Consider the following 27,516-nt stretch of genomic DNA (forward strand, 5'->3'; position numbering starts at 1 on the left):
GATATTGGCTCACTGTAACCTGTGCCTTCCAGGTTCAAGCAATTCTCCTACCTCAGCCTCCCAAGTAGCTGGGACTACAGGTGCGCGCCACCACACCCAGCTAATTTTTGTATTTTTAGTAGAGACAGGGTTTTGCCATGTTGGCCAGGATGGTCTCAATCTCTTGACCTTGTGATCCACCTGCCTCGGCCTCCCAAAGTGCTGGGATTACAGGCGTGAGTCACCATGACCAGCGCACAATTTTTTTTTTTTAATTATAGGAAAGGCAATCTTAGTGGTTATTCGTTATTACATAATACAGTTAGCCCTTGATATCGATGGGTTCTAGATCTGTGAATTCAACAACCATGGACAAATAATATTTGGAAAACAAATGGATGGCTGCATCTGTATTAAACATATACAGGCTTTTTGTCTCATTATTCCCTAAAAAATACATTTTAATAACTACTTACATAGCATTTACACTGTATTTAGGGATCATAATTAAACTGGAGATGATTTAAAGTATACGAGAGAATAAGCACAGGTTATACACAAATACTATGCCATCTTATATAAGAGACTTGAGCTGGAATTTTGGTATCTTCGAGGGCTCCTAGAATCAATCCCCTCATGGAGACTGACGGACGACTGTATTCATATTTTTTTTAAAAAACCCAGATTTGTGGCCCAAACTCGCAGCTGATTCAATCCATCAGAAAATGTTTTTCAGCCACTGCTGTAATCCCAGCACCTTGGGAGGCCAAGGCAGGAAGATTGCTTGAGGCCAAGGGTTCAAGGCTACAGTGAGCTATGATCGTGCCATTGCATTCCAGCCTAGGCAACAAAGCAAGACCCCATCTCTATAAAAAATTTAAACATTAGGCAGACGGGTTGGGCACAGTGGCTCATGCCTGTAATCACAGCACTTTGGGAGGCCGAGGAAGGTGGCTCACGAGGTCAGGAAATCGAGACCATCCTGGCCAACATGTTGAAACCCCGTCTCTACTAAAATACAAAAAAAAAAAAAAATTAGCCAGGCATGATGGTGCGTGCCTGTAGTCCCAGCTATTCGGGAGGCTGAGGCAGGGGAATTGCTTGAACCCGGTAGGTGGAGGCCCCTGTGAGCCAAGATCACGCCACTGCAGTCCAGCCTGGCAACAGAATGAGACTCCATCTCAATTTAAAAAAAAAAAAAAAAATTAGGCAAACTTGGTGGTGCATGCCTGTAGTCCTATTACTCAAAAGACTAAGTGAGGTTGGAGAATAGCTTGAGCTACAATCCCACCACTGCACTTCAGCCTGGGCAACATAGCAAGATCCTCTCTTGGAAAAAAAAAAAAGTTTTTCTACATGATGATTTGCCTGTTAAACAGATAGAGGTTTATGGGCAAATTGGTGCAGTAGAATGACAACCAAACCCCACAACAAGCCAATTTGAAAGTACCAATATTAGGATAAAAAACACAGAAAAGAGAAGTTACAGGAAATGAGTTTTATGGATTACAGTGGGAATGCCCCACACATACATCCAAAAAATCTTGGGTTTAGCTTCTACTATATCATTCTGCTAGTACTAGTAGCATTATACCAAACTTATAATTTGGTAAATACATTCCTCTCAGCAAACACAGATATTTTTAAGTGACTGTGAAATTTCACCCAAAAGAATCAGGTCTTCATAAATATCTGTTAATTGAATGAGAAGACGCTAGGGTACCTGGACTGCTATTTTCATCAGTTTTCTTTGTAAATGAACTATAAAGTTTACAAAAGAGCATATGTTAAAGAGAAAGGTAACTGGAAATGATGGTAACTGAAGACAATAACAAGTCAAGTCTAACATCATAATGGATAAGGAAAAGGCATCTTTTTTGTTTGTTTGTTTTTTTGAGATAGAGTCTTGCTCTGTCACCCGGGCTGGAGTACAATGGCGTGATCTCGGCTTACTGCAACCTCCGCCTCAGCCTCCCAAGTAGCTGGGGTTACAGCCACAGTCCCCAGCCTGGAAAAGACATCTTTTAAAAAGACAGCTCTATCAATTTGGTTGACAAAACATAACTAGTAAAAGCACTGGACCTGATTTTTTATACACTCCTTCTTTTAAAAAGAAAAACTTAGGCCAAGTGCGGTGGCTCATGCCTGTAATCCCAGCGCTCTGGGAGGCCGAGGAGGGCGGATCATCTGCAGTCGGGAGTTCCAAACCAGCCTGACCAACACGGAGAAACCCCATCTCTACTAAAAATACAAAATTAGCCGAGAATGGTGGTGCACGCCTGTAATCCCGGCTACTCAGGAGGCTGAGGCGGGAGAATCACTTAAACCCGGGAGGTGGAGGTTGCGGAGAGCCGAGATCACACATTGCACTCCAGCTTGGGCAACAAAAGCAAAACTCTGTCTCAAAAAGAAATAAAAAAGAAAAACTTAAACCTTAAAATGAAGCATTAAGCCCTGGATCATTTACTTGAAAAGTCTTTTGAAATTCTGCTCTGGGTCTGCTAAAGATGGCAAGAGAGACTGCTGATGAGTGACTAGCAAGAAAACTATTCTCCAGCTGAGTCTTAAACACACAATTATGGAGATAGCGATAGATTAAAAAGTAACAAATGTGGAATCTCTGCCAATTTCAATATCTAAAGTATTTTCATTTGTAGGTAAAAAGTAATAGGCCTATTCTATCACTGTTAGGTATACAGGACCCATAGGTATTTTCAGAGCTACTTAGCTAGAATACTACCTTTTCCTTATACTTCCACCACTGGGGACGCAGACATCTTTTTGGTAGCCATGATTCCACATAAAATAGGACCCTTAAAGGCCTTGCAAACAGAACACCTCAATCCTGTCCGGGCGTGTTGGCTCACGCCTGTAATCCCAACACTTTGGGAGGCCAAGGTGGGCAGATCTCTTAAGCCCAGAAATTCGAGACCAGCCTGGGAAACATGGCAAGACTCCGTCTCTACAAAAAATACAAAAATTAACTGGGCATGATGTCATGAGCCTGCAGTTACAGCTACTCAGGAGACCGAGGTGGAGGATTGCTTGAGCCTAGGAGGCTGAAGTTACAACAACCTGTGACTGCATCACTGTGTTCCAGCCTGAGTGACAGACTGAGACCCCATCTCAGAAAACAACCAACCAACCACAAAAAAACCACCTCAGCCCAGTTTTAGGCCAGTCATTTAAACACTATAAAATCATCAGTAAAATGGGCACTAATACTTGTATTGAAGGATTGTGAAGATTAAAGTACCAAGGATTATGGAAAGTAATATTTCCCATCCCATAATCCTAGGCTTCAAGATAGCATCGACAATCATTTGAACCAGCCAGATAATACTGTCTGAAAATCATTTTATGGGCAAACTAATTATTATTTGAGAATGCAAGTTTTGGTTGTTAATCACTAATGAGGGAGGGAATTGTTTAAAAAAACAAGCAGAGTTGGAAATAACTTCAAATACACAGGCTTTTGGTTTCTTGCCAATTGTTTAGATTCACTTCCCTTGTACAAACTTTGGCCCTGGTAGTCCATCTGGCAGTTTATGTAGCTTATGGGTCCAAAACTAATTTTTATCATTTTGAACTGGTTGTGGGGGGCATGGGGACCACTTACATTTTCTCACAGGTAAAATTCATGAACACATGCACCTACATGAGATGAGAATTTTCTAGAAGTCTGAAAAAGCAATATGGGAGCTGCAGGGAAGTCCCCCACATTATCTAAACTAATATATTATTTGGCATAGACGTAAAGGCATTCTCCTTATCTAACTTTCCTGTATTCCAGGGAATTTGCCAATTAAAAAAAAAAAAATGAGCCTACCTCACTTTATGTAGTCAAAGTCTTCCCAAAGGACTTTGTGTTACATTCTTGGGTAAAAGGAAGAAGTCCCAGTTGCATAATAACCAAGAGCAAAGACTCTGGGGCCTGTCTGACTGGGTTCAAAACTAAGCTCTAACTTTTACTAGCTTATTGCACCTTGGCAAGCTACTTCATCTCTTTGTGCTTCAGTTTCCTCACCAGTAAAATGGCAATACTACTAGTGCCTTCCTCAAACAGTTGTTATGGCCGGGTGCGGTGGCTCACGCTTATAATTCTAACACTTCGGGAGGCTGAAGCAGGAGGATCGCTTGAGCTCCAGAATTTGAGACCAACCTGGACAACACAGTGAGATCTCATCTCTATTTTTCTTATTAAAAAAAAAAAAGAGTTGTTATGAAGACAAAATGAGTTAATATTTGTAAAGTGCTTAGAAGGGTATAGCATGAAGTAAGTGGTATAAAAGCAACCATTAAACTTAAATAAATCCCTAATTAATCTTCCAGTAAAATTTTATCTAAGCATATAGTAAGTGGTGGCTTAAGTCTCATCCAAAGAGACTGATTCTCCAAGTGGCCTAATGTAGTGCTTTATAAGCAAAAGTTTTGGAATCACAGAGATGCCAGGCTCTGCACTCCTCTGTGTGGCCCTGGCTTAGTCACTTTAACCTCTCTCTTAACTTTTGCTTCTTCATCTGTAAAATGGAAATAACAACAATTGTCTTGCAGGCATGTTGTGAAGATAAACTGAGCAAATACATGTATGTAAAGTCCTTGGCACACACAGAGCAAAGTATTAAGTGCTCAAGAAACGAAACCATCCCACCCATCCCAAATATACACACACACACACACACACACCCCCACAATACTGTCAGTAGCAATACCTCTGAGCTACTGAGTTACTGACTTCAAATACTACAGTATGGGCTGGATTTTGCATTGAAGTTTGATCATGGCTGCAGGGCAACCTGAAGAAGCAAGAATCAGGTGGCTGGCCCCACTGAGGACAAAAGTCAATGCACAGACTCCATCAGGCTGGATCAGAGGAAGAGTGGTGAGCATGATGTGATAGTTATGAGCAAAGCCAGGACTGGGGCTCTTCCCCAGGCACAGCTAAGAGTTAAAGATCTAAAAACCACATCAGAAAGTCTGAGAACCTTTCAGACACTCAGGTAAACAGCCCTGAACTGATCTGTTTTGTAATCTTTTCTGGCCATTAGTCTTTTTGTAAATAGGTCTCAATTATAATTTAAAAGAAAAAATAAATTTGCGACCAGACTGGGCAACAGAGCAAGACCTCATCTCTACTTTACAAAATAACAAAGCTTTTTTTCTAATTACTTTTTTTTTTTTTTAAATAATAGAAATTGGGTCTCACTATGTTGCTCAGGCTGCTCTCAAACTCCTGGGCTCAAATGATCCTCCGGCCTCAACCTCCCAAAGTGCTGGGATTATAGGTGTTAGCCACCATGCCAGGCCATAAAGCTGTTTTTATTTTATTCTGCTTGGAGCATATTGCTCTATGCATTTGTATTATTAATGGCCCTCTTCTAAATATTTGGTCTCTGAAAAAGAACCAGTAAAGCCCTAAGTTAACCATTAAAAGTCCTGGGCTTGCATAAAGTTTACTTTCTGAATATAAGTAGTATTTAGCAACCATAAATCAGTACATTACTTCCCAGTCAGAAGGACCCAGGAGATGTAAGGGGCTTCAGAATTATTATGAGTCCTCAAATTCAACAATATGTATGTTTCTTGTTGTTGATTTTGAGGTGTAATTTGAATATTCAGCTGTTGATTTCTGCAACGGCTGAATATTGAAACTACACCTACCATTCTACTGAATATATCAAATGTTATAAGCAGAATGTACACACTAACTTATCCACATGCGTGTTCATCACAGAGCTGTTCTAATAGCAGAAAACGAAAAACAAACTCATGTTCCATGTCAGGAAAGGGGTTAAATTAATTACAATTCATACACACCACGGATATCACATCCATTTAAAACGAGGTTGAGGAGGACAGAAAATATAGGAAAGTGGTTTCACAATATAGTTAGTGAAAACGTGAGACAAAGTATGCACAAAATAATGTCATTTCTGTTAAAAAAAAAAAAAAAGTTTGCACAGAAAAAAAAAACAAGAATGTACACCAAAATTTCAAATTAATTTCTGTAGGAGGTAGAATTATAACTGTTTTTATTTTCTTCTTTGTGCATTTGTCTTGCAATTTTTCTACCATAAAGGCAGAGGTTTACAGTCCCCCATCAACAATTCAGAAATCCAAAAAGCTCTGAAAATATATTTTCATAAGTTAGCAGCAAACTCATTTAACTGCAAAACCTGACCTACACTGATATGAAGCTGCTCCATACTTATCCTATTTAGTGAATATTTACAGGCTTTGCTGTAGAAATATAATGTTTCCAGGGTGCTGCCACAATCCCACTAGGGACTCAATATACAATATTGAGTCAGCACCCTGAAAACATATCTGGCCCCAAGGTTTCAAACAAAGGATTGTGGACCTGGACTGCTTTGTAACTTTGCCACCACTGCCAATTTTCAGAGTAGGACAATTTTCAGAGTCCTATTTTAAAAATAGGACTCTTCATAGTTTAAAACGTTGGGAGCTTCTGCTATGAATTATTATAAATGTTAAAATGGCAACATCAATAAAAGATACGTCCTTAACAGGGTCCTCACTCTGATTCGTCAAGGGTGGAAAGCATCTGGCTCCCATCAGATGATTCTAGTAGCCGAGGTTTACCAAGTTCTTGCCATGTGCCAGGGATTATATGCCTTATATCCTTTAGCTTATTTAATGCTGCTTTAGAAGATAGGTACCATCCCAGGCCCATTATACATATGAAGACACAGAGGCTCAGAAAAGTGACTTAATTTGCCTAAGTCACAAGGCAGAGTTGGGTCAGAGCCTGATCCTTAGCCGCCATGGTATGTTCTCACCACTTAAGCAAGCCAGGAGGCAGTTCTGCTTCCTGGATCAGTGGTAATAATAGCACAAACAGATACAACTATCTTATTTCAAAGCAGAGACAACTGACTTGTTTTAAAAACTCTTTTTTGATTTGTAAACTAAACAAACTTGATCTACAAATTACTGAGAAAGGATAAATATGAAGCCATACAATATAATTTCTAGTATTACTACCATTAACTCTAACCACACCAAAGTTATGTGAAGATGTTCTATGAATGTAACATATTATACGATATAATTTTCCCTACCACAGAAAATCTCCCAATAATCCTTCGGAAATCAGTGTGGGAAATATTTTCTGAGAGCTCTCCAAAAAAGAGACCAAGTTCCTACCCACAGGAGAGCCTGATTCTTCTAAGAACAAACTCTCCACTGTCTACTTCTGGGGTTTCCTTAGTGTTTCTGGGCTACAAAATCCAGTAATTTACTTTCCCTACGAAAGACTAGGGCAGAAATAGCCTGGACTTCCTTTCTGCAAACCAAAATTCACAGCTGTTTGGGGTGAACAATCCAATGTGGGAAAAAGAACCTCTTGAAGGGATTTTTCTGGCCAAGAATCCAACTTTCACTAGGACCATAACCTCCTATGACCCTTGAACATGCTGAAGCTACTAGATACAAGTCAAATTCTTCAGATCACAAGCTTGTTTCATTGTTTCCTGTCTCTAATTTTTGCAACTAAGAGAGTAAAAACTGAACTTCAGTTGGAGGATGTGAAAAAGGGAGACCACTGACTTTAAATCTTAAACTTTGTAGTAAATTTTTTTTTCACGGCAGCCTCAACCTTCCACCTTCTGGGCTCTAGCAATTCTCCCACCTCTGTGTGTCTGCCTCCTGAGTAGCTGGGACCACACGTGCATGCCATCACACTCAGCTAATTTTTTATTTTCATTTTTTTTGAGACGGAGTTTTGCTCTTTTTTGCCCAGGCTGGACTGCAGTGGCACAATCTCAGCTCATGCAACCTCCGCCTCCCAGGTTCAAACAATTATCCTGCCTCAGCCTCCCAAGTAGATGGGATTACAGACGCAGGCCACCACATGCAGCTAATCTTGTATTTTTAATAGAGACGGGGTTTTACCATATTGGCCAGGCTGGTCTTAAACTCCTGACCTCAGGTGATCCACCCGCCTCAGGCTCCCAAAGTGCTGGGATTACAGGTGTGAGCCACTGCGCCTGGCCTAATTTTTTTATTTTTTGTAGAAACGAGGTCTTGCCATGTTGCCCAGGCTGGGAAAATTATCTTTAATTCTAAGTAAATGCCTTATTCAGTTTAAGATTAGGCACCTTCTAGATTTTTACATATAAAGTAACTACCACAGAAGTCATTTCTAGGCATGTTACCTTTTTTTGTTTCTTTTTGTTTTTCAACAGGGGAACCACACTCTGCTTTAGAGAAAGCAAAAAATGTAAGTACAGCAATTCCAAAATGCAGGAACAGGGCTGCCATCCGAACAAAATCACATTTAAAGGGAGTATTTTAAGACATTCTTGGGCGGGCGTGGGGGTTCACACCTGTAGTAATTCCAGCACTTTGGGAGGCCGAGGCAGGCGGATCACTTGAGGTCAGGAGCTCGAGACTAGCCTGGCCAACATAGTGAAACCCCATCTCTACTAAAATACAAATATTAGCCAGGTGCAGTAGTGCATGCCTGTAATCACAGCTACTCAGGAGGCTGAGGCACAAGAATTGCTTGAACCTGGGAGGCAGAGGTTGCAGTGAGCTGAGATTGCATCACTGCACTGCAGTCTGGATGAAGGAGTGAGACACTGTCTCAGAGGGGGAAAAAAAAAAAAAGGCCAGGCACGGTGGTTAACGCCTGTAATCCTAGCACTTTGGGAGGCCGAGGAGGGTAGATTGCCTGAGCTCAGGAGTTCGAGACCAGCCTGGGCAACACGGTGAAATCCCGTCCCTACTAAAATACAAAAATTTAGCCGGGGGTGGTAGCATGCGCCTGTAATCCCAGCTACTCAGGAGGCTGAGACAGGAGAATCCCTTGAACCCGGGAGGCGGAGGTTGCAATAAGCTGAGATCGCACCATTGCACTCCAGCCTGGGCGACAGAGAGAGACTCTGTCTCAAAAAAAAAAAAAAAAAAAAAGAAAGAAAGAAAAGAAAAAAAAAGACAGTCTTGAAAAACGATTTTTAATTAATTTAGTTTAGTGGAAGACCCAGAAAACTGTTATGCTAGTGGATAGTTGCATTTTATCTTGTTTTTGCATTCTCTTAGAAGAGCAGGAACTTATACAAATCCACAAGATCTGTTTCCAGGCCCTTCCATTCTACAGTCCTTACATGCTCAGTGTTGCCCTCTGCCTTAAAATGTTAAAATCGGCCGGGCGCGGTGGCTCAAGCCTGTAATCCCAGCACTTTGGGAGGCCGAGACGGGCGGATCACGAGGTCAGGAGATCGAGACCATCCTGGCTAACACGGTGAAATCCCGTCTCTACTAAAAAATACAAAAAAAAAAACTAGCTGGGCGAGGTGGCGGGCGCCTGTAGTCCCAGCTACTTGAGAGGCTGAGGCAGGAGAATGGCGTGAACCCGGGAGGCGGAGCTTGCAGTGAGCTGAGATCCGGCCACTGCACTCCAGCCTGGGCGACAGAGCAAGACTCCGTCTCAAAAAAAAAAGATGTTAAAATCATTTTGCTCAAAATAGGCACTTTCGAAAGAAATCTGACACAGTAGTGGGCAAAAGTAAAAAGGTCAGCATGAGAAAAGGCTGTCATGCCATTATAATCTCCAAGCTTCAGATCCATTCTGGGAACGAATAAAGGACCATTTCAATAGAATGGTTATGCTAATCACTGTTTAAAAAATAATAACAATAACAAGAGGAAGAAGTCTAGTCTGGCATGGTGGCATGTGCCTGCAGTCCCAGTAGCTTAGGAGGATGAGGCAGGGGGATCAATTGAGCCCAGGAGTTTAAGGTCAGCCTAGACAACATTAGCAAGACTCCTGTCTCAAAAATTTTTTTAATTAAAAAAACAAAAATCAAAGTCCTTAAATAAGTATTAGGAAGCTTTCTTTAAAACAATGAATTACTTGTCATATTTTCTGACATTTGGGAGAATCTATTATTATCCTCCAAATGAGATCCATTTTTCAAAATTTTTCATGCTTCATTCCTTATTTCAGAACATTTTCACATCTTGGGAAATTCATATATGTTTTGGAATAGTTTTCTTTTTTCTTTTTTTCCCCCAACAAAATGGCAGCATAAAAATTAGTTTACAGCCACATTCATTGCTACTATCTATAAATTTTCAGATTCTCCAATAAGTCCCCTTGGCTTCCTCTTTTCTTATTCGCCCTTCTCACGCTTGAGAAATTAAGCATAAAATATTCCTAAACCATGACACAATCTCCTCAACCGTGATCTTTGGTTTAGTTTCTCTGTGCTTCTAAACCCTAAGAAGTACATTTCACTTTACTTTTCCATTCATATACTTCAGTATTTAGTTCATAATTCAATTTACAGTTTGAAGCTATTGTGACTGGTTTTCTTTCTTCTTCTTCTTTTTTTTTTTTTTTTTTTTTTTTTGCAGGGGGTGGTGGTGGGGGAATGTGGTCTGGCTCTGTCACCCAGGCTGGAATGCAGTGGAACAATCTTGGCTCACTGCAGCCTCAACCTCCCAGATTCAAGCAATTCTCCCACATCAGCCTCCCGAGTAGCTAGGACTACAGGTGCACACCATCACGCCCGGCTAATGTTTGTATTTTTTGTAGAGATCAGGTTTTAGCACGTTGCCTAGGCTGGTTTCAAATTCCTGGGCTCAAGTGATCCACCTGCCTCAGCCTCCCAAAGTGTTGGGATTACAGAGGCAAGCCACTGTGCCCTGCCATGATTGGTTTTAACATTTCCTTTTCTCAGATCTTTTTGGCCTTTTAGTTGACAGAATTTACTTTTAACCAAATCTTACTATATTCTTATACAGGAGTTTCCTTCTTGAAAATCAGTGTTTCACTATAACTCTAAACATAGCAAACTCTCTGTTACATGAGAATTTGAGTGCCTGCTACGTCCCCAGAGCTAAAAAATACTGTAAGTTAAGAAGTTTGATAGAATGCCTGTCCCAAGCTCCCAAGGTATAGACCAAAGGCATGCATCCATTAAACAATCAGAAAATGAGTTAGTATTATATAAAGTATGATCCATGCAATCCAGAGCCTCTGTAAGCCTAGACATTTTGGATAACTGTGCTTTCTAGATAATCTATTGCTTATCCTTTTAAGTAACAAAAATTATATTTAAACCATTTTGGATAGAAAACTATGTATTTTTCTTCTTTCACTAACAAGATATATTGAACATAATTTAATCTTTATTTGATGGTTAACAGTCATAATAAACATAAATCATAGCACAAAGATACAGTAAACTGATGCTTGGGGCTTACATAGGTATATAGGGCTATATACACTTATGTTAATAGCTGCAAACAGCCAGGAAGTAGGATAAATTATGCTAAATTTGTATGCTTTCTGTCTCCTTTTTGTTGACCTGTGACACAGACATAGCATACTACTATAAACTCTATCAGGGAACAGAACATGTATGAAGAGAGGGGCTAATTCTGATAGCGCACCTACAATGTCCCAGGTCTCAGACATATTTTGCAGTGCATCTAGCAATCACTTGGTCTGGCACAAAGTACATCATAGGTAAACATTGGGTATATGAATGATTCCTCTCCCTTATTTACTCTTTCTAATCTGCCATGCTTGGAAAACAGATCCCCAAGCATGAAAAAACACCATTTAAAATGTGTCAGGCAGGGCGCTGTGGCTCACACCTGTAATCCCAGCACTTTGGGAGGCTGAGGCAGGAAGACCGTTTGAGCCCAGGAGTTCGAGACTAGCCTGGGCAACATAGTGAGACCCCAGCTCTACAAAAATAAAAATAAATAATGTGTCTGGCATGGTACTTTGCACAGAACAGGTGCAACACAGCAAAACTCTATGTGCTAAACTGAGGATGACTAAGATTGAGGACTTAGAATATGCCAGGAATTATGGTAAGTCCCTTACACGCATTATCTAAGATGATACCTATAAGGCAGATAGTATTATCCCCATTTTACAGATGCAGAAATTGAGTATCAAAGTGGTTAACTTGAATAATGTCAAGCAGCTGGTCAGTGGTGGCAGTGGAATGTGAATCCAGGAAGTCTGACACAAGAACAAGTGGTCTTAAATATAATGCTATACTGTCTCTGAATAAATATCCAGTAAATAAGGAAGGCTGGAAGAACACAAAGTTTAAACAACATTTTTTTCTAGTAGAAAGTATTTGCTGACTTTCTGGTTCTCAGGTATAGTATCAATCAGTGACGGTTACTACACGTAAACATTATTCTGACAGGCCAAAGCAATCAACTGTGAAAGCTAGGCAAGCAAAGTACACTACAGATGATGTGCTCCAAAGACGTGGAAGCCTGAGAGATCTGTGTGTATTAGGGTCATCAGGAAGGGCTTTAAGAAGTTAAAACCTAAGCCCAAGCTGTGTAGGGGAAAAGGGATGGGTAAGAGAAGAGGGGCATTTTGTAGCTTAAGAATAAACACAAAGCCTTTGTGGAATATGGGGTGGGGGAACATAAACAGGTGAATACACAAACACATATGTGGTTTGGAACAATTATTCCACTGCAACTGTAAGCTCCTATTCCTGCCAGCTTTACTTCATTACTCAAACACCTGCACAAAAGCAAGTTACAGTTGGCAGTACAAGTAGGAGTAGAATATGGCAGCTAATACAAAGGCCAAATCTGAAGCTATGATTCCACAACTCTCATTAAATAATCCAGGGTCTTTAGGGGAGAGAGGGTTGGGGGTAGACTTTACTATGTCCAAATCTAAAAAGGGAGGACATACTGACCTAGGCACGGTCTCATTTGCTCAGAAATCTTTCACTAGCTTTAATCAGAGTCACCTCTAATTAGTGTAACTAGTGCCTCCAGATCCTCCCTGCCCCTAGGAGTCACAGGAATGAGAGGCTGGGAAGCTCTGAGGCATTTACCCTCTCTACAAAAGACATGGAAGAAAGTCAAGGGGAGCCAGCTCTCTAACTCTGGGGAACAGAGAGTTAACACCCACACTTTATGGCAGAGACGGGACACATCAGCAAGAGGCCCAAAGTAGAAGCATTGTGCTCAACAGGTTTCCTAGTATTGCTTAACTATATTAACTATACGGCAGTTAAATCCTCAGCAGAATTTCAACAGTCTCTGAGTGAGCACGCTAAGAATAACTTGACCTGAGGCTGGGCACAGTGGTTCATGCCTGTAATCCCAGCATTTTAGGAGGCCGAGGCGGGCGGATCACGAGGTCAAGAAATTGAGATCAGCCTGGCTAACATGGTGAAACTCCATCTCTACAAAAAATACAAAAATTAGCTGGGTGTGGTGGAGCGTGCCTGTAGTCCCAGCTACTTGGGAGGTTGAGGCAGGAGAATCGCTTGAACCCAGGAAGGTAGAGGTTGCAGTGAGCTGAGATAGTGCCATTGCACTCCAGACTGTGAACAAAGCGAGACTCCGTCTCCAGAAAAAAAAAAAAAAGAATAATTTGACCTGTACTTGAAGGTGGGAGATATGAGAAACTTCTCACTTTAGCAGGATATGCTGAGGGTTAAGATATCTCTGGAAAATCTCCAAATGCTATGTCATCAACTCATTAAAGACAGAGGCATCTCCAAACCTGTACAGTCTTGTCGCCTTTCAGACATCAGAACTGCAGAGTGGCAAATCCAGGTGAGATCCAAAACCCAATTCATGCATTCACTGTACATTTATTGAACACCTGTAGGTTGTCAGGCACTGATCTAGGGACTGAGAATATAAACATGATATATGGAAGTATACCCATCCATTATTATTTACCTTTATTATGCCCAACCTCTCAAGGGTCCAGGCAGGAAGTTCTTCTGTTGCCTCAGGAGCACCAAATAAGTTTCCGTTCTCATTTCTGTGCCTCTGATCATGGGATACCCACCTGGAACATGCCCATAATAACTCACCTACCCAAATCCTCACATCCTTCAAGACCAGCTTAAGTCTCCCTCCTTTCGGAAGCCCTGACCTCCACTCCATCCCTAAATGATGTCTGTTCTCTGACCTGCTAGCAATTACAGTGAGTGATACCATCCACCATCCATTTATTTAGAAATTTATTGTCCTCCAATTGATACTTTTATTTCTTCAACAAATCTTAAGTACCTACTTATACTGCTTTTAAAATCTTCCTGTAAAGACCTGGGTTGGTACTCAGTGCTTAATATCTATTAACAACAATTTATTAGCGCCTTAGGCTTCTGTGGTCCAAGCTCACTCAAACTGAAGTTACACAAAGTAATGGGGAACAAAAGCTAACGAAGCCATTTCTAAATGAACTTCCACTTCTTAAAAACCTCAAAAGAACAAGGAAGGAAAAAGAAATCAGGCTATGAAAGCGCTGCTGAACCAACACATTTAACTCACTGACAAAGCACCTCCAATCCCCCTTCGAAGCCACACAAAACTGATCTTTTCCCCTCGGTCCTTACAGTTCCAGATTGAAGCGTTTAACAACAGACCTTGGAAAAGTTTACAGCATTCCTCGGTTTCCTAAACAAGTGTCTCTGCCTTTATTTCTAGATGAATAAACCCCCGGATGAATCCTGCATATGCCACTTAGACTAATTCAATACGGTTCACTACAAGGAACTACAATTTGAACTTCAAGCACAAGAGAGGCTAAAAGACGAACATCTTGAAAATGATAAATCCAGAGGCAATTTTAATATAAACAAAAGTGAGGGGGCGTGCGCGGTGGCTCACGCTTGTAATCCCAGCACTTTGGGAGGCCGAGGCGGGCGGATCGTGAGATCAAGAGCTCGACACCAGCCTGGCCAACATGGTGAAACCCCGTCTCTACTAAAACACAAAAACTAGCCGGGTGTCGTGGCGGGCGCCTGTAATCCCAGCTACTCGAGAGGCAGCCGCAGGAGAATCGCTTGAACCCGGGAGGTGGAGGTTGCAGTGAGCCGAGATCGCGCCACTGCACTCCAGCCTGGGTGATAGAACAAGTCTCCGTCTCGGGCGGGGCGGGGGGGGGGGCGGGAAAAGCGAGGTCCTGCGTAGCCTGGTGGAAGGTTCCAAGTTCCTAAGAGAAAAAAATCAATAGAATTTCCTCCAGAGGAGCCTCGAGATTCTACAAGGCGTGGGAGTTTCTGCAGGAGGTGAGGGAGAGCATATGTATATATATGATATACATATTTGCTCCAAATTGGCTTTTGTGGGCTACGACAGCTGGCACCCTGTAGCGAGCGAGGGTGAAGCCCGGCTGTGCCATGCGGCGGAGGCTGCCACCTGGGCACTCCCACCATTCTTCGCAGCCGGCTCAGAACGGGAGACCAGGCGAGCCCGGAGCAGCGTGGACTCGGACCCGCGCGCCCTCCGGTATCCTGGCCCGTGCGCCGCCTGCCTCGCCCCGGGCACGCCACAAGCCCACCCCGCCCGAGTCTCAGGACCCCCGATCTCTCTGGAGACCCAAGAGACGGGTGGGGGAGAAGGGGTCTGCAGGCAGCGGCCCGGCCCCGGCGCGTACCCACCTGAGCAGACTGGAGAGGGGGTGGCTGGAAGAGCCGAGGCCGCCGCCGCCGCCGCCCCCAGAGCCGCCGCCGCCGCCGCCGCCGCCGCCCCCAAAGCCAGAGGAGAGCCGCTTCCCGGACAGCAGCTTCTCCACCGCCGGGAGGTGCCCGGTGCGGGCCGCCTCCAGCAGCTCCTGCTCCTTCCCCATCCCCAGGGCCGCCACCCGCTGGACCCCCCTCCCCGGGGCTGCAGCCGAGCCTGCTCGGGCTCCCAAACTTTCCGTCTCCGGGCAACGCACCCCCCAAACCGGCTGGGGACACCACCCCCCCTCCCTGCCTTTTCTCCACAAGCGCGTCACTTCCGGGATCCGGCGTCACGCGTCACCGCGCCCCCGCGCCCCGCCCCCTAGCTCACCTAGCTGGGCGGGGCTCCGCGGACCAGCGCAGGTGGATTTTGCTGTGCCGAGACAGGCCTCACGGGTTATGGGGACAGCGCCTTGTGGGTCCCCATTATATAGGTGGAAAGGGACAAACAGGCCCACCTGTACGCGCCTCCCGAAGTGCGCTCCTTCCCTAAACGTTTTGGGAGCTCCTGGGACAGGAAATACGGCAATTCGTCCAGGCAGCGCAGAAACAAAGAGATAAATATGGTAACGCGCACCTACATTTCCAAGGACATTCTTTAAGCACGCATAAATTAAATATGTAATAGGTGCTGGGACCTAGTCATACCCAGGTGAATAAAACGCCCTCCCCCTCGTATCTCTATGAGGGAAGAGAAGAAAATTTTAAAATAGAAATATCCTCACCACTTCATCCTCCCAGTACATGAACTAGTTCGTTAAAGTGAAACGTTCGAAGGAGACACCTTCCTCTCTTTAGGCTTTCCTCTTAGTTTTGGTAAGATTAACCAAAATGATAGAAAAGTGTCAGACTTGTAGAAACAAACCTCAATCTTGAATACTTGCGAACTGAAAAAAAATCATTTAATTGGATAGAAACTATGTGTGTTTTGTTCCCTGGTACTAGCACTGTTTCTAAATCGAAGTACGCAGTCAATAGTTGTGGATGAATAAATGAATTGGATAAATTCTGCTCAAGCTAGATGACTTTTTGTTGTTAAGGTGCTTGCTGAATGGAGCGGAAATGCTAGCAATTCCACGTACACACAGACCCGCGGTTTCGGGCCAGTTGAAATACACAAGGTTGAGTCTTGCCTGAAAGTTTACCAATCCCGGGTAGCCTCATTCCACGACACCGCCATACAACGGAACTGAGTTTTCTCCCGATCCCCCAACTTTACTCTGAGGGGTTAACGAAGGGATTAACTGGTATTGAATTTTTAGACAGGCGAAAAGGAAAAAGTTATTTAGTAAACAAAACTGCGCTCCTTCACAAGTGCTGGTTTCCTAGCTAGGAGGATCCATAGTCTGAGCTCTTTACGTCCAATTTTCCCGCTTCCCACTGTCGCCAAACCAAAGTTAAAATGAGTCCTCTAGTCCTCTACGCGCGCCTCAAAATGACCCCTCAGGAGAGCGGTAGGGGTGATGTCATCGCTGCGCGACGACAGGAAGTAAGATACTGTCCTGTGCAGCTCGGGGTTCCGAGCTTCTGCCTCAGACATCGCCGCGATCTCCTCTCCCCTCCAATCCTATCCGTGATGGACGATGCCCGCGAGTCGCCCTCCGACAAAGGTGGAGAGACAGGGGAGTCGGATGAGACGGCCGCTGCGTCCGGGGACCCGGGGGCTACCGACACGGATGGAATCCCAGAGGAAACTGACGGAGACGCAGATGCGGACTTGAAAGAAGCTGCAGCGGAGGAAGGCGAGGTAGGAAGAGATGTATCGATGAGGCTGAAGGAATACCCAGAGATCGTGTTACTGGGTGCTTGCCGGGCTTCTGGTTAGTCCCTCCCAAGTTACGAGAACTCGAACTCACCAGAACTCCCTCCAGATCGTTAATCTTGAGGGGGAAGAGAGCGGACGACCAAACAGAACTCCAGTGCTGGTTCCGTTCCAGAGGCTCAAGCACTGCGTTAATATTTTTAGTCTTGTCAAGGGATTAAAGCTACTTCTAAGGGAGTTTTAATAGCCTATTGGCTTTAGTGGTGAGGAAACTGGGATCCAGTGTCACACTGAGACGCAGTGCAAGAGCTAAAACCCAGGATTCGTAGCACCCCTTTCACCGCAATATGGTTCGTCTTAGATGTTAAGACAACTTTGTTTCTTTATAGGAAGGAGGGTCGATCAAACCTGTCAAAGGGAGATAGACTTTTATAAAAGTGTCGCCCGGGCTGTAGTACAATGGCGCGATCTCTGGCTCACTGCAACCTCCGCCTCCCGGGTTCACGCGATTCTCTTGCTTCAGCCTCCCAAGTAGCTGGGATTACAGGCTCACACCACCATGCCCGGCTATTTTTTGTATTTTTATTAGAGACGGGGTTTTACCATGTTGGCCAGGCTGGTCTCGAACCCCTGACCTCGTGATCCGTCCGCCTCGGCCTCCCAAAGTGCTGGGATTACAGGCGTGAGCCACAGCACCCGGTGATCAGGGACCCATCAGTTGGGTCTGGTGTTTTTATGCTACAGAGAGTTCAGCAGTGTTGCCTAGCTGAACATTGGTCAGGACCAGAAACTCATCGTTCTCTGGATTACATTTCTGGAAGTAGAATCTTGGGGTCTTAGAGCTAGAAGGGATTTAAGAGATCGTGGGGTGAACAGTAGATTAGATGGAAATAGCCTTTCAGTGTATAAAGTTGCATAAAAATGTATAAAGTAAGAACTTTTAGAAAAAGAGAAAATTTGGCCGGGTGCAGTGGCTCACGCCTGTAATCTTTGGGAGGCGGAGGTGGGTGGATCGCCTGAGGTCAGGAGATCCCCAATATGGGGAAACCCTGTCTCTACTAAAAATACAAAAATTAGCTGGGCATGGTGGCAGGCGCCTGTAATCCCGGCTACTTAGGAGGCTGAGGCACAAGAATCGCTTGAACCTGGGAGGCAGAGGTTGCAGTGAGCCGAGATCGCACCACTGCACACCAGCTTGGGTGCCAGAGTGAAACTCCGTCTCGAAAAAAAGAAAAAGAGAACATTTGACAAAAGTATTTTAAGGCAGGTTTCTTTTTTTGTTTTTGTTTTTGTTTTTGAGACTGAGTACTCGCTCTGTCACCCAGGCTGGAATGTGCAGTGGCGCGATCTCGGCTCACTGCAAGCTCCTTTAAGGCAGTTTTTGTTGGTTTGTTGAGACAAGGTCTCACTCTGTCACCCAGCCTGGAGTGCAGTGGCACAGTCTCTGCCTCCTGGGCTCAAGCAACCCTCTTATCTCAGCGTCCGCAGTAACTGGGATTGCAAGCATACTGCACCACGCTCAGCTGAAGTTTTTGTATTGTTTTGTTTTGTTTTGTTTCGTTTTTGAGACGGAGTCTCGTTCTGTTGCCCAGGCTGGAGTGCAATGGCGCAATCTCGGCCTACTGCAACCTCCGCCTCCCAGGCTCAAGTGATTCTCCTGCCTCAGCCTCCCCAGTAACTGGGATTACAGGCACGTGCCACTGTGCCCAGCTAATTTTTGTATTTTTAGTAGAGCCAAGGTTTCACCAAGTTGCCCAGGCTGGTCTTGAACTCCTGACCTCATGATCCATCTGCCTCAGCCTCCCAAAGTTCTGGGATTATAGGCATGAGCCACCGCACCTGGCCAGCTAAAGGTTTTTTAAATATTGTTTTGGTAGAGACAAGGTCTCATTATATTGCCCAGTCTGGTCTCCAACTCACTGGGCTGAAGTAATCCTTCCGCCTCAGCCTCCCAAAGTGCTAAGATTACAGGTGGGAGCCACCATGCCTGGCCAAGAAGGAAACTTTAAAACAGGTGTCAAGGACAGCAAGGATTTGAATAATTAGCTTGGTACACTAGAGAGCTCACTACATATATAAATTTGCACCGAACAGAGGATAAAATTATGTTGTTTCTGAAACACTTTTAAAAATCAATCATGTACTAGACCATGAAGAAAAATATGAATTCTTAAAAGATATCATAACAGGCCACATCTTGTTAATGCAATGCATTAAACTTGAAATTAACTACAAAAAGCTTCTCCCCCACCAAAAAAGAACCCCCTGGAAATTTTAAACTACTTTTTAAATAGCCTTTAGACTAAAGAAATTAACAGAACACTTTATCAAATGATATGGGATTTGGCCAAAGCTTTATTTAAAGAAAAATGTATAGCCTTACATATTTTTATTAACAACCAGAAGATACTGCAAATAAGCACCTGACTCAAGAGACCAGATAAAGGGCCTAGTGGAGTGGGTCACACCTACAGACCTAGCTACCTGGCAGGCTGACACAGGAGGATCGCTTGAGGCTGCAGTGAGCTATGATCCAGCCTGGGCAACAGAGTGAGTCTGGGGAAAAAACAAACAAACAAACAAACAACAGATAAAGAACAAAATAAATCAGAAGAGTGTAGGAACAAGGAGTTAATAAGGATACAAGTAGACACTAATGAATTAGCACATTAAAAAACATAAATGATAAAATTAAAACCTGATTACTTAAAATGTAAATGTACATTACAAAATATGAAAGGCTATAGGCACTAATATGGAGATCTTTAAAGCTATAAAAACATTTAATGTTCAAGTTTAGGCCAAATAAATGGGAAAATCTGAGAAAAACAGGTGAATTTTTAAAGAAAATACAAACCACCAAACTTGAAGCGCAAAGAAGTTAGAAAACTTGTATAAATCGGTAAGTAAAAAGAAATTGAAAGGATTGTCAAAGATAGACTACCTTAATCCCATCTATTCCCATATTCCTGTATGAGTTTAAATTTGAATTCCTCTTTAGGAACAAGTTAAATCTCAATGAGTTTTGTAGTATACTTACGATTCTACATTAAGTCAGAGGGGGTGAAGTTTGGATTTGATTTTTATTGTTATAAACAGGCAGTTTTTTAAGTTTGGGGGTGCATGTGCAGGATGTGCAGGTTTTGTTACATAAGTAAATGTATGTCATAGGGGTTTGTTGTATAGATTATTTCATCTCCCAGGTATTAAGCCTAGTACCCATTAGTTATTTTTCATGATCCTTTCCCTCCTGCCACCCTTTACCCTCCCATAGACCCCAATGTGTGTTCCCCTGTATGTGTCCATGTGTTCTCATCATTTAGTTCCCACTTATTAGTGAGAACATGCAGTATTTGGTTTTCTGTTCCCGCATTAGTTTGCTAAAGATAATGGCCTCCACCTCCATCCATGTCCCTGCAAAGGACATGATCTCCTTTTTTATGGCTGTGTAGTATTTCATGGTGTATACTGGAAAATACATTTTCATTATCCAGTCTATCATTGATGGGCATTTAGGTTGATTCCATGTCTTTGCTATTGTCAATAGCACTGCAATGAACATACGTGTGGATGTGTCTTTATAATAGAACAATTTATATTCCTGTGGGTGTATACCCAGTAATGGGACTGCTGGGTCAAATGGTAATTCTGTCTTTAGGTCTTTGAGGAATTGTCACACTGCCTTCCTCAATGGTGAACTGATTTATACTCCAACCAAGAGTTTAAAAGCTTTCCTTTGCCTCCACAACCTTGCCAGTATCTGTTATTTTTTGATTTTTGAATAATAGCCATTCTGACAGATATGAGATGGTATCTCATTATGGTTTTGATTTGCATTTCTCTAATCAGAGATGCTGAGCTTTTTTTCATATGATTTTTGACCACAGGTATGTCTTCTTTTGAGAAGTGTCTTTGCCTACCTTTTAATGGGGTTTAAACAGGCATTTATTAAACATCCAGCATAAGTAAAATTGTGTTAAATGCTGATGGGGGAGAGATATAAATAATAAGAGACAAATCTATCTTCAAAAAGACTAGTAATGTGAAATAAACATTTGCATGAAACAGTAGGATTGAAGGATAAGAACAAAAGAGCACTACCTGTGAGAAGCTCACTTGAAAGTCCCAAAGTGAAATAAACACTGTTTTAATGAGAAGGGGCCTCCTTTTTAATATTCTTTCCATATGGAATCATCAGCAGTAAAGAGATCTGTAGATCTAGAAGCAGAAGAGCTGGCTGGATGGAGGGGACTTTGCTGACATCCCCTCTAAAGAATAAGGTCAGAAGAGCGGGCCCAGAGGGAGGGCAGTTTTCATGATCCTTGGCATTTCATCACCCTCGTAAACAGATACTGGAGCTGTGCTCATAGCCGAACTGGAAAACTAGATTATTTAGCAGGTTTTCTTTCCACGGCTGAGCCATAATCTTCCCTTAGGAGAGATACTGTATCTTATCCTTGATGGTACAGTCAGTGCCTAAAACTGAAAAACTACTCAATAAATGGATTTGTTGTTTTGTAATAAGGATAATGCCTTCTCACTTTGCCCAAGCCTCGAAAGTAGGCCAAATATGTAATAGAGTTTCTTTCATCTTCCCAGCCCAAGAGTCAGGATGTCTCAGATTTAACAACAGTTGAAAGGGAAGACTCATCATTACTTACTCCTGCGGCCAAAAAACTGAAAATAGATACCAAAGAAAAGAAAGAGAAGAAGCAGAAAGTAGATGAAGATGAGATTCAGAAGATGCAGTAAGTCACTTTCTTATCATTCCCCATTTCAAAGCTCTCACTTGACCACACAAATTTAATAAATTTTTCTTGGTATTTAAATTTTCTTTTATAAACTCAAAAGAAAATAAAACGATTAATACATTATGGCTGGGCATGGTGGCTCACGCTTATAATCCCAACACTTCAGAAGGCCAAGGTGGGAGGATTTCTTGAGGTCCAAGTTTGAGACCAGCCTGGGCAACATAGTGAAACCCTATCTCTAATGTTATGTTACAGTACGTTACGGTGGTTTTTTTTTTTTTTTTTTTTTTTTTTTGGGACAGAGTCTTACTGTGTTGCCCAGGATGGAGTGCAATGGTATGATCTCAGCTCACTGCAGCCTCTGCCTCCTGAGTTCAAACAATTCTCATGCCTCAGCCTCCCGAGTAGCTGGGACTACAGGCATGTACCACCATGCCTGGCTAATTTTTGTATTTTTAGTAGAGACAGGGTTTCACTATATTGGCCAGGCTGGTCTTGAACTCATGACCTCAGGTGATCTGCCCGCCTCAGCCTCCCAAAGTGCTGGGATGACAGGCATGAGCCACTGCGCCCGGCCTCTATTTCAAATTTTTGTTTGTTTGTTTTTGAGATGGAGTTTCGCTCTCATTGCTCAGGCTGGAGTGTAGTGGCAGGATCTCTGCTCACTGCAACCTCCACCTTCCGGTTTCAAGCGATTCTCCTGCCTCAGCCTCCCAGGTAGCTGGGACTACAGGTGCCCGCCACCATGCCTGGCTAATTTTTGTATTTTTAGTGGAGACAGGGTTTCACCATGTTGGCCAGGCTGGTCTCGAACTCGAGACCTCGTGATCCGCCCGCCTCGGCCTCCCAAAGTGCTGGGATTACAGGCCAAAAAATTTTTTTTCAAACAATTATGTTACAGCATAGAAAATATAAATAGATAAAAAGATGTCCGGGAGCGGTGGCTCACACCTGTAATCCCAGCACTTTGGGAGGCTGAGGCGTGGGCGGATCACCTGAGGTCAGGAGTTTGAGACCAGCCTGGCCAAGATGGTGAAACCCCATCTCTACTAAAATTACAAAAAATTAGCCAGGCGTTGTGGTGGGTGCCTGTAGTCCCAGCTACTCGGGAGGCTGAGGTAGGAGAATCACTTGAACCCAGGAGGCAGAGGTTACAATGAGCCAAGATTGCACTACTGCACTCCAGCCTGGGCAATAGAGCCAGACACTGTCTCAAAAATAAATAAATAAAAATAAATAGATAAGAAGAAAAAAGAATCACCTTACCACAGAGATATATCCTGCTTATGTTAAAAGTTTCAAGATAGTTTCTATACATATATATCTATGAATTGTTTTTTTCACAAATGTCAAATACTGTTTCATAGCCTATTTTTCACATTAGATATGATGAATGTTTTCCATGTCACTAATTATACATCTAGGTCATAGTTTTCTTTTTTTTTTTTTTTTTTTTTCTGAGGCAGAGTCTCGCTCTGTCGCCCAGGCTGGAGTGCAGTGGCACGATCTCGGCTCACTGCAAGCTCCGCCTCCCGGGTTCACGCCATTCTCCTGCCTCAGCCTCCCAAGTAGCTGGGACTACAGGCGCCCGCCATCACGCCTGGCTAATTTTTTTTTTTTTTTTTTGTATTTTTAGTAGAGATGGGGTTTCACTGTGTTAGCCAGGATGGTCTCGATCTCCTGACCTCGTGATCCACCCACCTCGGCCTCCCAAAGTGCTGGGATTACAGGCATGAGCCACCGCACCCTGCCTAGGTCATAGTTTTCTTAAAAATAGAAATAGCTTTATGACATTTTCTGATTGTAAAAAGTAGTATGGGCTCATTGCAAATAATTCAGAGAATACAGAAAAATAGAAAAAATTACCCATAAACTCACCAGGCAGAGTTCACTCTAAGTATATAGTTGGGTATAGTGTTTGGGTATGTACCTTTTCAAAGTTTTTTTAGATGTTTGATATGTATAGCTAAATATTTTCATGTCAGTAAATTTGCTCATAAATCATAATTTTTAATGGCTACAATCGAATCCCATTATGTTGTTGAACTATAATTTAACCAATCCCTGTAGTGGTTCTGGTTGGGTATTTGTACTTTTGACATTATGATGAGGATCTTTGGACATATCTTTGCATACTTGTCCATTACTTCCTAAGATAAACTCCTAGAGGTATAATTGCTAATTCAAATAGTATGAACATTTTCAAAGGCTTTTCATATGTATTTCCAAATTTCTCTCCAAAAAGGTGTTGCAGTTCACTCTGCCAGCATGTGTGAGTTTGTGTCCCATATTCTAATACCATTCTTTTTTTAATAGTGGTCTGATTTATGAAAAATGTTATCTATGAAAATAATATTTCCTTAGTTAATAATGTTGTTCCCCCATGTTGGTTGACCATTGGTATTTTTGTAAATTTCCTGTTCATATACTTTGTTCATTTTCAAAAATTGATATGGCCCCTTTATTTGTTTGAAAGAATTATACATTAGGAGTATTACCTGTTTCCACATATTTTGCAGATATTTCTCCTAAATCTGTTAATGTTGAAAACTACTGGTTTGATCGTAAATTTGTATATTAAACACCATCAGTGTGAAATTCAGTAAGGTAGAGTCTAACGCTGAAAACACAGTCTGTATAGTAGGATACAGTGACCCAATGTTGTTCTTTTGTTCACAGGTAAGAAAAGAAGTTTTTATTTTATGTTTTCTCAAATTCCTTTGGAGTAGAAGTATTTTATCTTCATTCCTCAAGGCACCAAGCCTAATGCTATTGACCCCTTAAGAATTCATTTTTGAATTGTCTGAGACTTTTATTGACTTAATAATATCTTTAGTATTCATTCTTACAAGTTAACTTAGTTACCTGGATCTTTGTTTAGAATCCTGGTTTCTTCTTTTTCTGAGGAGCAGCTGAACCGTTACGAAATGTATCGCCGCTCAGCTTTCCCTAAGGCAGCCATCAAAAGGGTAAGGATAGACCACCACACTTCATCTCCATTATGTTTTAGAACTGAACCCAAGGGCCATGTCCATTGGCATTTGAAGTGAGGTGTTAGACAAGTCAGTGGATTATTTAAGTGGGGAAAAAAAAATGCACCTCAGTTATCTTACCTTTTTCTGTGAATTATTTGGTACTGTGTTCCAAAGCCAGTCTTTGACTATTGTAGTCACGGAGTCTTTCTCCTTCTTTCAAGCTGATCCAGTCCATCACTGGCACCTCTGTGTCTCAGAATGTTGTTATTGCTATGTCTGGTATTTCCAAGGTTTTCGTCGGGGAGGTGGTAGAAGAAGGTGAGTAGTGTTGGTTACAAATACTGCGGTGGTCTTATTTTTAAGAATATCTATACAAAGGAGCTTATTAAAGCACCTGTGGGAGTTCTCATTTGCATTTGAAGTTGAGCAAGTGGGGAGCCCTGTATTCAGGAGAAATGACCATTATTCCTTGCAAGTTTCAATAACAGATGGCAAGGAACCATCTGGGACTCCCCTCCCTGATTCCTTTCCTCAGCCCAGGGTGACAGAAGTAGACTTTGTATTTTCTGCAGTGGACTTTGCTCATTTCTGCTGCCACAAGTAAAGATACAAGAAAAGCAATCACAGGGCTGACCTGTGTGGGATGGTGAGTTGTCCCTAATGTTGTGCTCCCTGGGAACTGCCTGCCCCCTTTATTGAGTAAAAAGCCTGGCTGTTTCCCATTGCTACTCTGACTGGTGAAATCTTTTTTTTTTTTTAATTTATTTTTTTAAGCAGGAGATAGATACTTTTAAATTATTATTATTTTTTGAGACAGGGTCTCGCTCTGTCGCCCAGGCTGGAGTGCAGTGGCGTGATCTTTATTTTTTCTTTTAATATTTTTTATGTTTCCTTTTACAAATCACAAATTTAGATGGTGTACAAAATGAGATGGTAACAGTGGTGTGACCATAGCTCACTACCACCTCAAACTCCTAGGCTCAAAGGATCCTCCTGCCTCAGCCTCCCAAGTAGCTGGGACCATAGGCATGCACTACCACACCTGGCTAATTTTTATTTTTATATAGTTATTTGAGACAGGGTCTCACTCTGTCACCCAGGCTAGAGTGCCTTGATCATGCGATCACAGCTTACTGCAACAGTGAGCTCCTGGGCTCGGGTGATTCTCCTGCCTCAGCCTGAGTAGTTGAGACCACAGGTGTGCACCATCACCCCTGGCTAATTTTTAAATTTTTTTGTAGAGACAAGGTTTTGCCATGTTGCCCAGGTTGGTCTCAAACTCCTGGGCTCAAGCAATCCTCCTACCTTGGCCTCCCTAACTGCTGGGATTACAGACATGAGCCACAGCATATGGCCTATAGGAAATATATTTTAAACTGTTGTCTATGATAAAGCCTGTTATGAGATGTTATACTAAAAAAAATCTTCTCTTAAAAAGGAAAAATGTTTTGGTTTATTTCCTTAGCAAGCTTAAGAAAAGTTAACGAGAATTACAGGACTCAAAAGGATTATGTGATTAGTAAATTATTGTATGATAATCAGACTTTCTCCTTACCCTCTGTTTAGCACTGGATGTATGTGAGAAGTGGGGAGAAATGCCACCGCTACAACCCAAACATATGAGGGAAGCCGTTAGAAGGTTAAAGTCAAAGGGACAGATCCCTAACTCGAAGCACAAAAAAATCATCTTCTTCTAGAGCAAAGTCTAGAAAGGCCTGTATTACTGATGGAAGAAGTATTGGTTCCAGACTTCCTAGAAGACTGTCTGCACTGGTGCTTTAGTATCTCAGGCCTCCAAGGATTCCATGATGATTTTAACATCTTTCTCAAAACTCTGATATTTGTCACACCTAGAAAGTATGTAGCCTGATTGATACTTGCCTTGACTAAATTTTGGGACCTCTTGGGGGCATTTTGAAGTATTTAACTGTCTTGGCCAGTTGGAAGAAGATGTATGGGCCATAGGCATCTTCTGGACAGAACTGCTTTCAGAGAGAAAACCTTTCCAAGAGAGTTTTGTTTTGTTTGAGATAGGGTCTTGCTCTGTCACCTAGGCTGGAGTTCAGCGGCATGACTACAGCCTTGAATTCCTGGGCTTAAGTGACCCTCCCGCCTCAGTCTCCTGAGTAGCTAAGACTGCAGGCACGCACTACTGTGCCCAGCTAACTTATTTTTATTTTTTTATGGAGATGGGGTCTTGCTTTGTTGCCCAGGCTGGTCGTGAACTCCTGGCTTCAAGCAATCCTCCTGCCTCAGCCTCCTAAAGTGTCGAGGGCTTTAATGGTTTCACATTGAAGTCTGAAGTTGCTAAGACTCAGGTTGTTTCTTACATCTGATTTTAAGTAGATGAAACAACCAGAAACTTACTTGTGATACTCTGCCATGAAGGATGCGGCGATGGCAGGAATAACGGAATAATTGGTGCTTGTAAACATTTAAGATTCTCCTGTGGATTCTGGTGAGTGATCATTAAACTGTTTTCCAACTTGCCCTAGGTGTATTCATTTTCTGTCTAGCTGGTTGGAATGGGAAGTTGATCATTCTTTTTTGGTGTTCCAGTACAACTG

The 27,516-nt window shown here is 42.6% G+C and overlaps 2 protein-coding genes and 1 long non-coding RNA gene across 12 annotated transcripts in view; 1 reads left to right on the plus strand and 2 right to left on the minus strand.

The window, feature by feature from the left end:
* ANKS1A (ankyrin repeat and sterile alpha motif domain containing 1A) overlaps positions 1-15,769 on the minus strand; it is a 196,190-nt gene extending 180,421 nt beyond the window's left edge. For all 9 annotated transcript variants that reach the window (XM_078000111.1, XM_001111692.5, XM_078000108.1 and 6 more), the window contains exon 1: positions 15,399-15,769. In XM_078000111.1, coding sequence (XP_077856237.1) covers positions 15,399-15,586 — 188 coding nt within the window. In that variant the 5' untranslated portion in view covers positions 15,587-15,769. The remainder of the gene's footprint in view (positions 1-15,398) is intronic.
* Positions 10,313-14,950, minus strand: LOC144340449 (uncharacterized). Its single transcript, XR_013416557.1, has 2 exons — positions 13,243-14,950; positions 10,313-10,486 (listed from the first exon to the last, which is right to left on the minus strand). It is a non-coding gene; the product is annotated as an uncharacterized LOC144340449 (long non-coding RNA).
* A 1,183-nt stretch (positions 15,770-16,952) lies between the features above and the next one.
* TAF11 (TATA-box binding protein associated factor 11) lies at positions 16,953-27,439 on the plus strand. 2 transcript variants are annotated; one of them, NM_001261556.1, is made up of 5 exons: positions 17,004-17,208; positions 21,823-21,971; positions 24,856-24,943; positions 25,171-25,267; positions 26,516-27,401. In NM_001261556.1, exons 1-5 carry the CDS (start codon positions 17,038-17,040, stop codon positions 26,644-26,646), a joined length of 636 nt encoding a protein of 211 aa, NP_001248485.1. In that variant the 5' UTR covers positions 17,004-17,037; the 3' UTR covers positions 26,647-27,401. The 2 variants fall into 2 exon arrangements, with proteins under 2 accessions (XP_028702705.1, NP_001248485.1); XM_028846872.2 differs by lacking the exon at positions 25,171-25,267 and having other exon boundaries at positions 16,953-17,208; positions 26,516-27,439.
* Positions 27,440-27,516: the final 77 nt, after the last annotated feature.

Source organism: Macaca mulatta, chromosome 4 (assembly GCF_049350105.2).
Source record: "Macaca mulatta isolate MMU2019108-1 chromosome 4, T2T-MMU8v2.0, whole genome shotgun sequence".
NCBI classification, from domain to species: Eukaryota; Metazoa; Chordata; class Mammalia; order Primates; family Cercopithecidae; genus Macaca; species Macaca mulatta.

What these genes read in the sequence shown, in the direction of transcription:
- TAF11 (NM_001261556.1), top strand. Translation starts at nt 17,038, where the DNA reads ATGGACGATGCCCGCGAGTCGCCCTCCGACAAAGGTGGAGAGACAGGG. An exon ending in CTGCAGCGGAGGAAGGCGAG is followed by an intron (nt 17,209 to 21,822) that starts GTAGGAAGAGAT and finishes TCATCTTCCCAG; the next exon opens with CCCAAGAGTCAGGATGTCTC. An exon ending in CTAAGGCAGCCATCAAAAGG is followed by an intron (nt 24,944 to 25,170) that starts GTAAGGATAGAC and finishes CCTTCTTTCAAG; the next exon opens with CTGATCCAGTCCATCACTGG.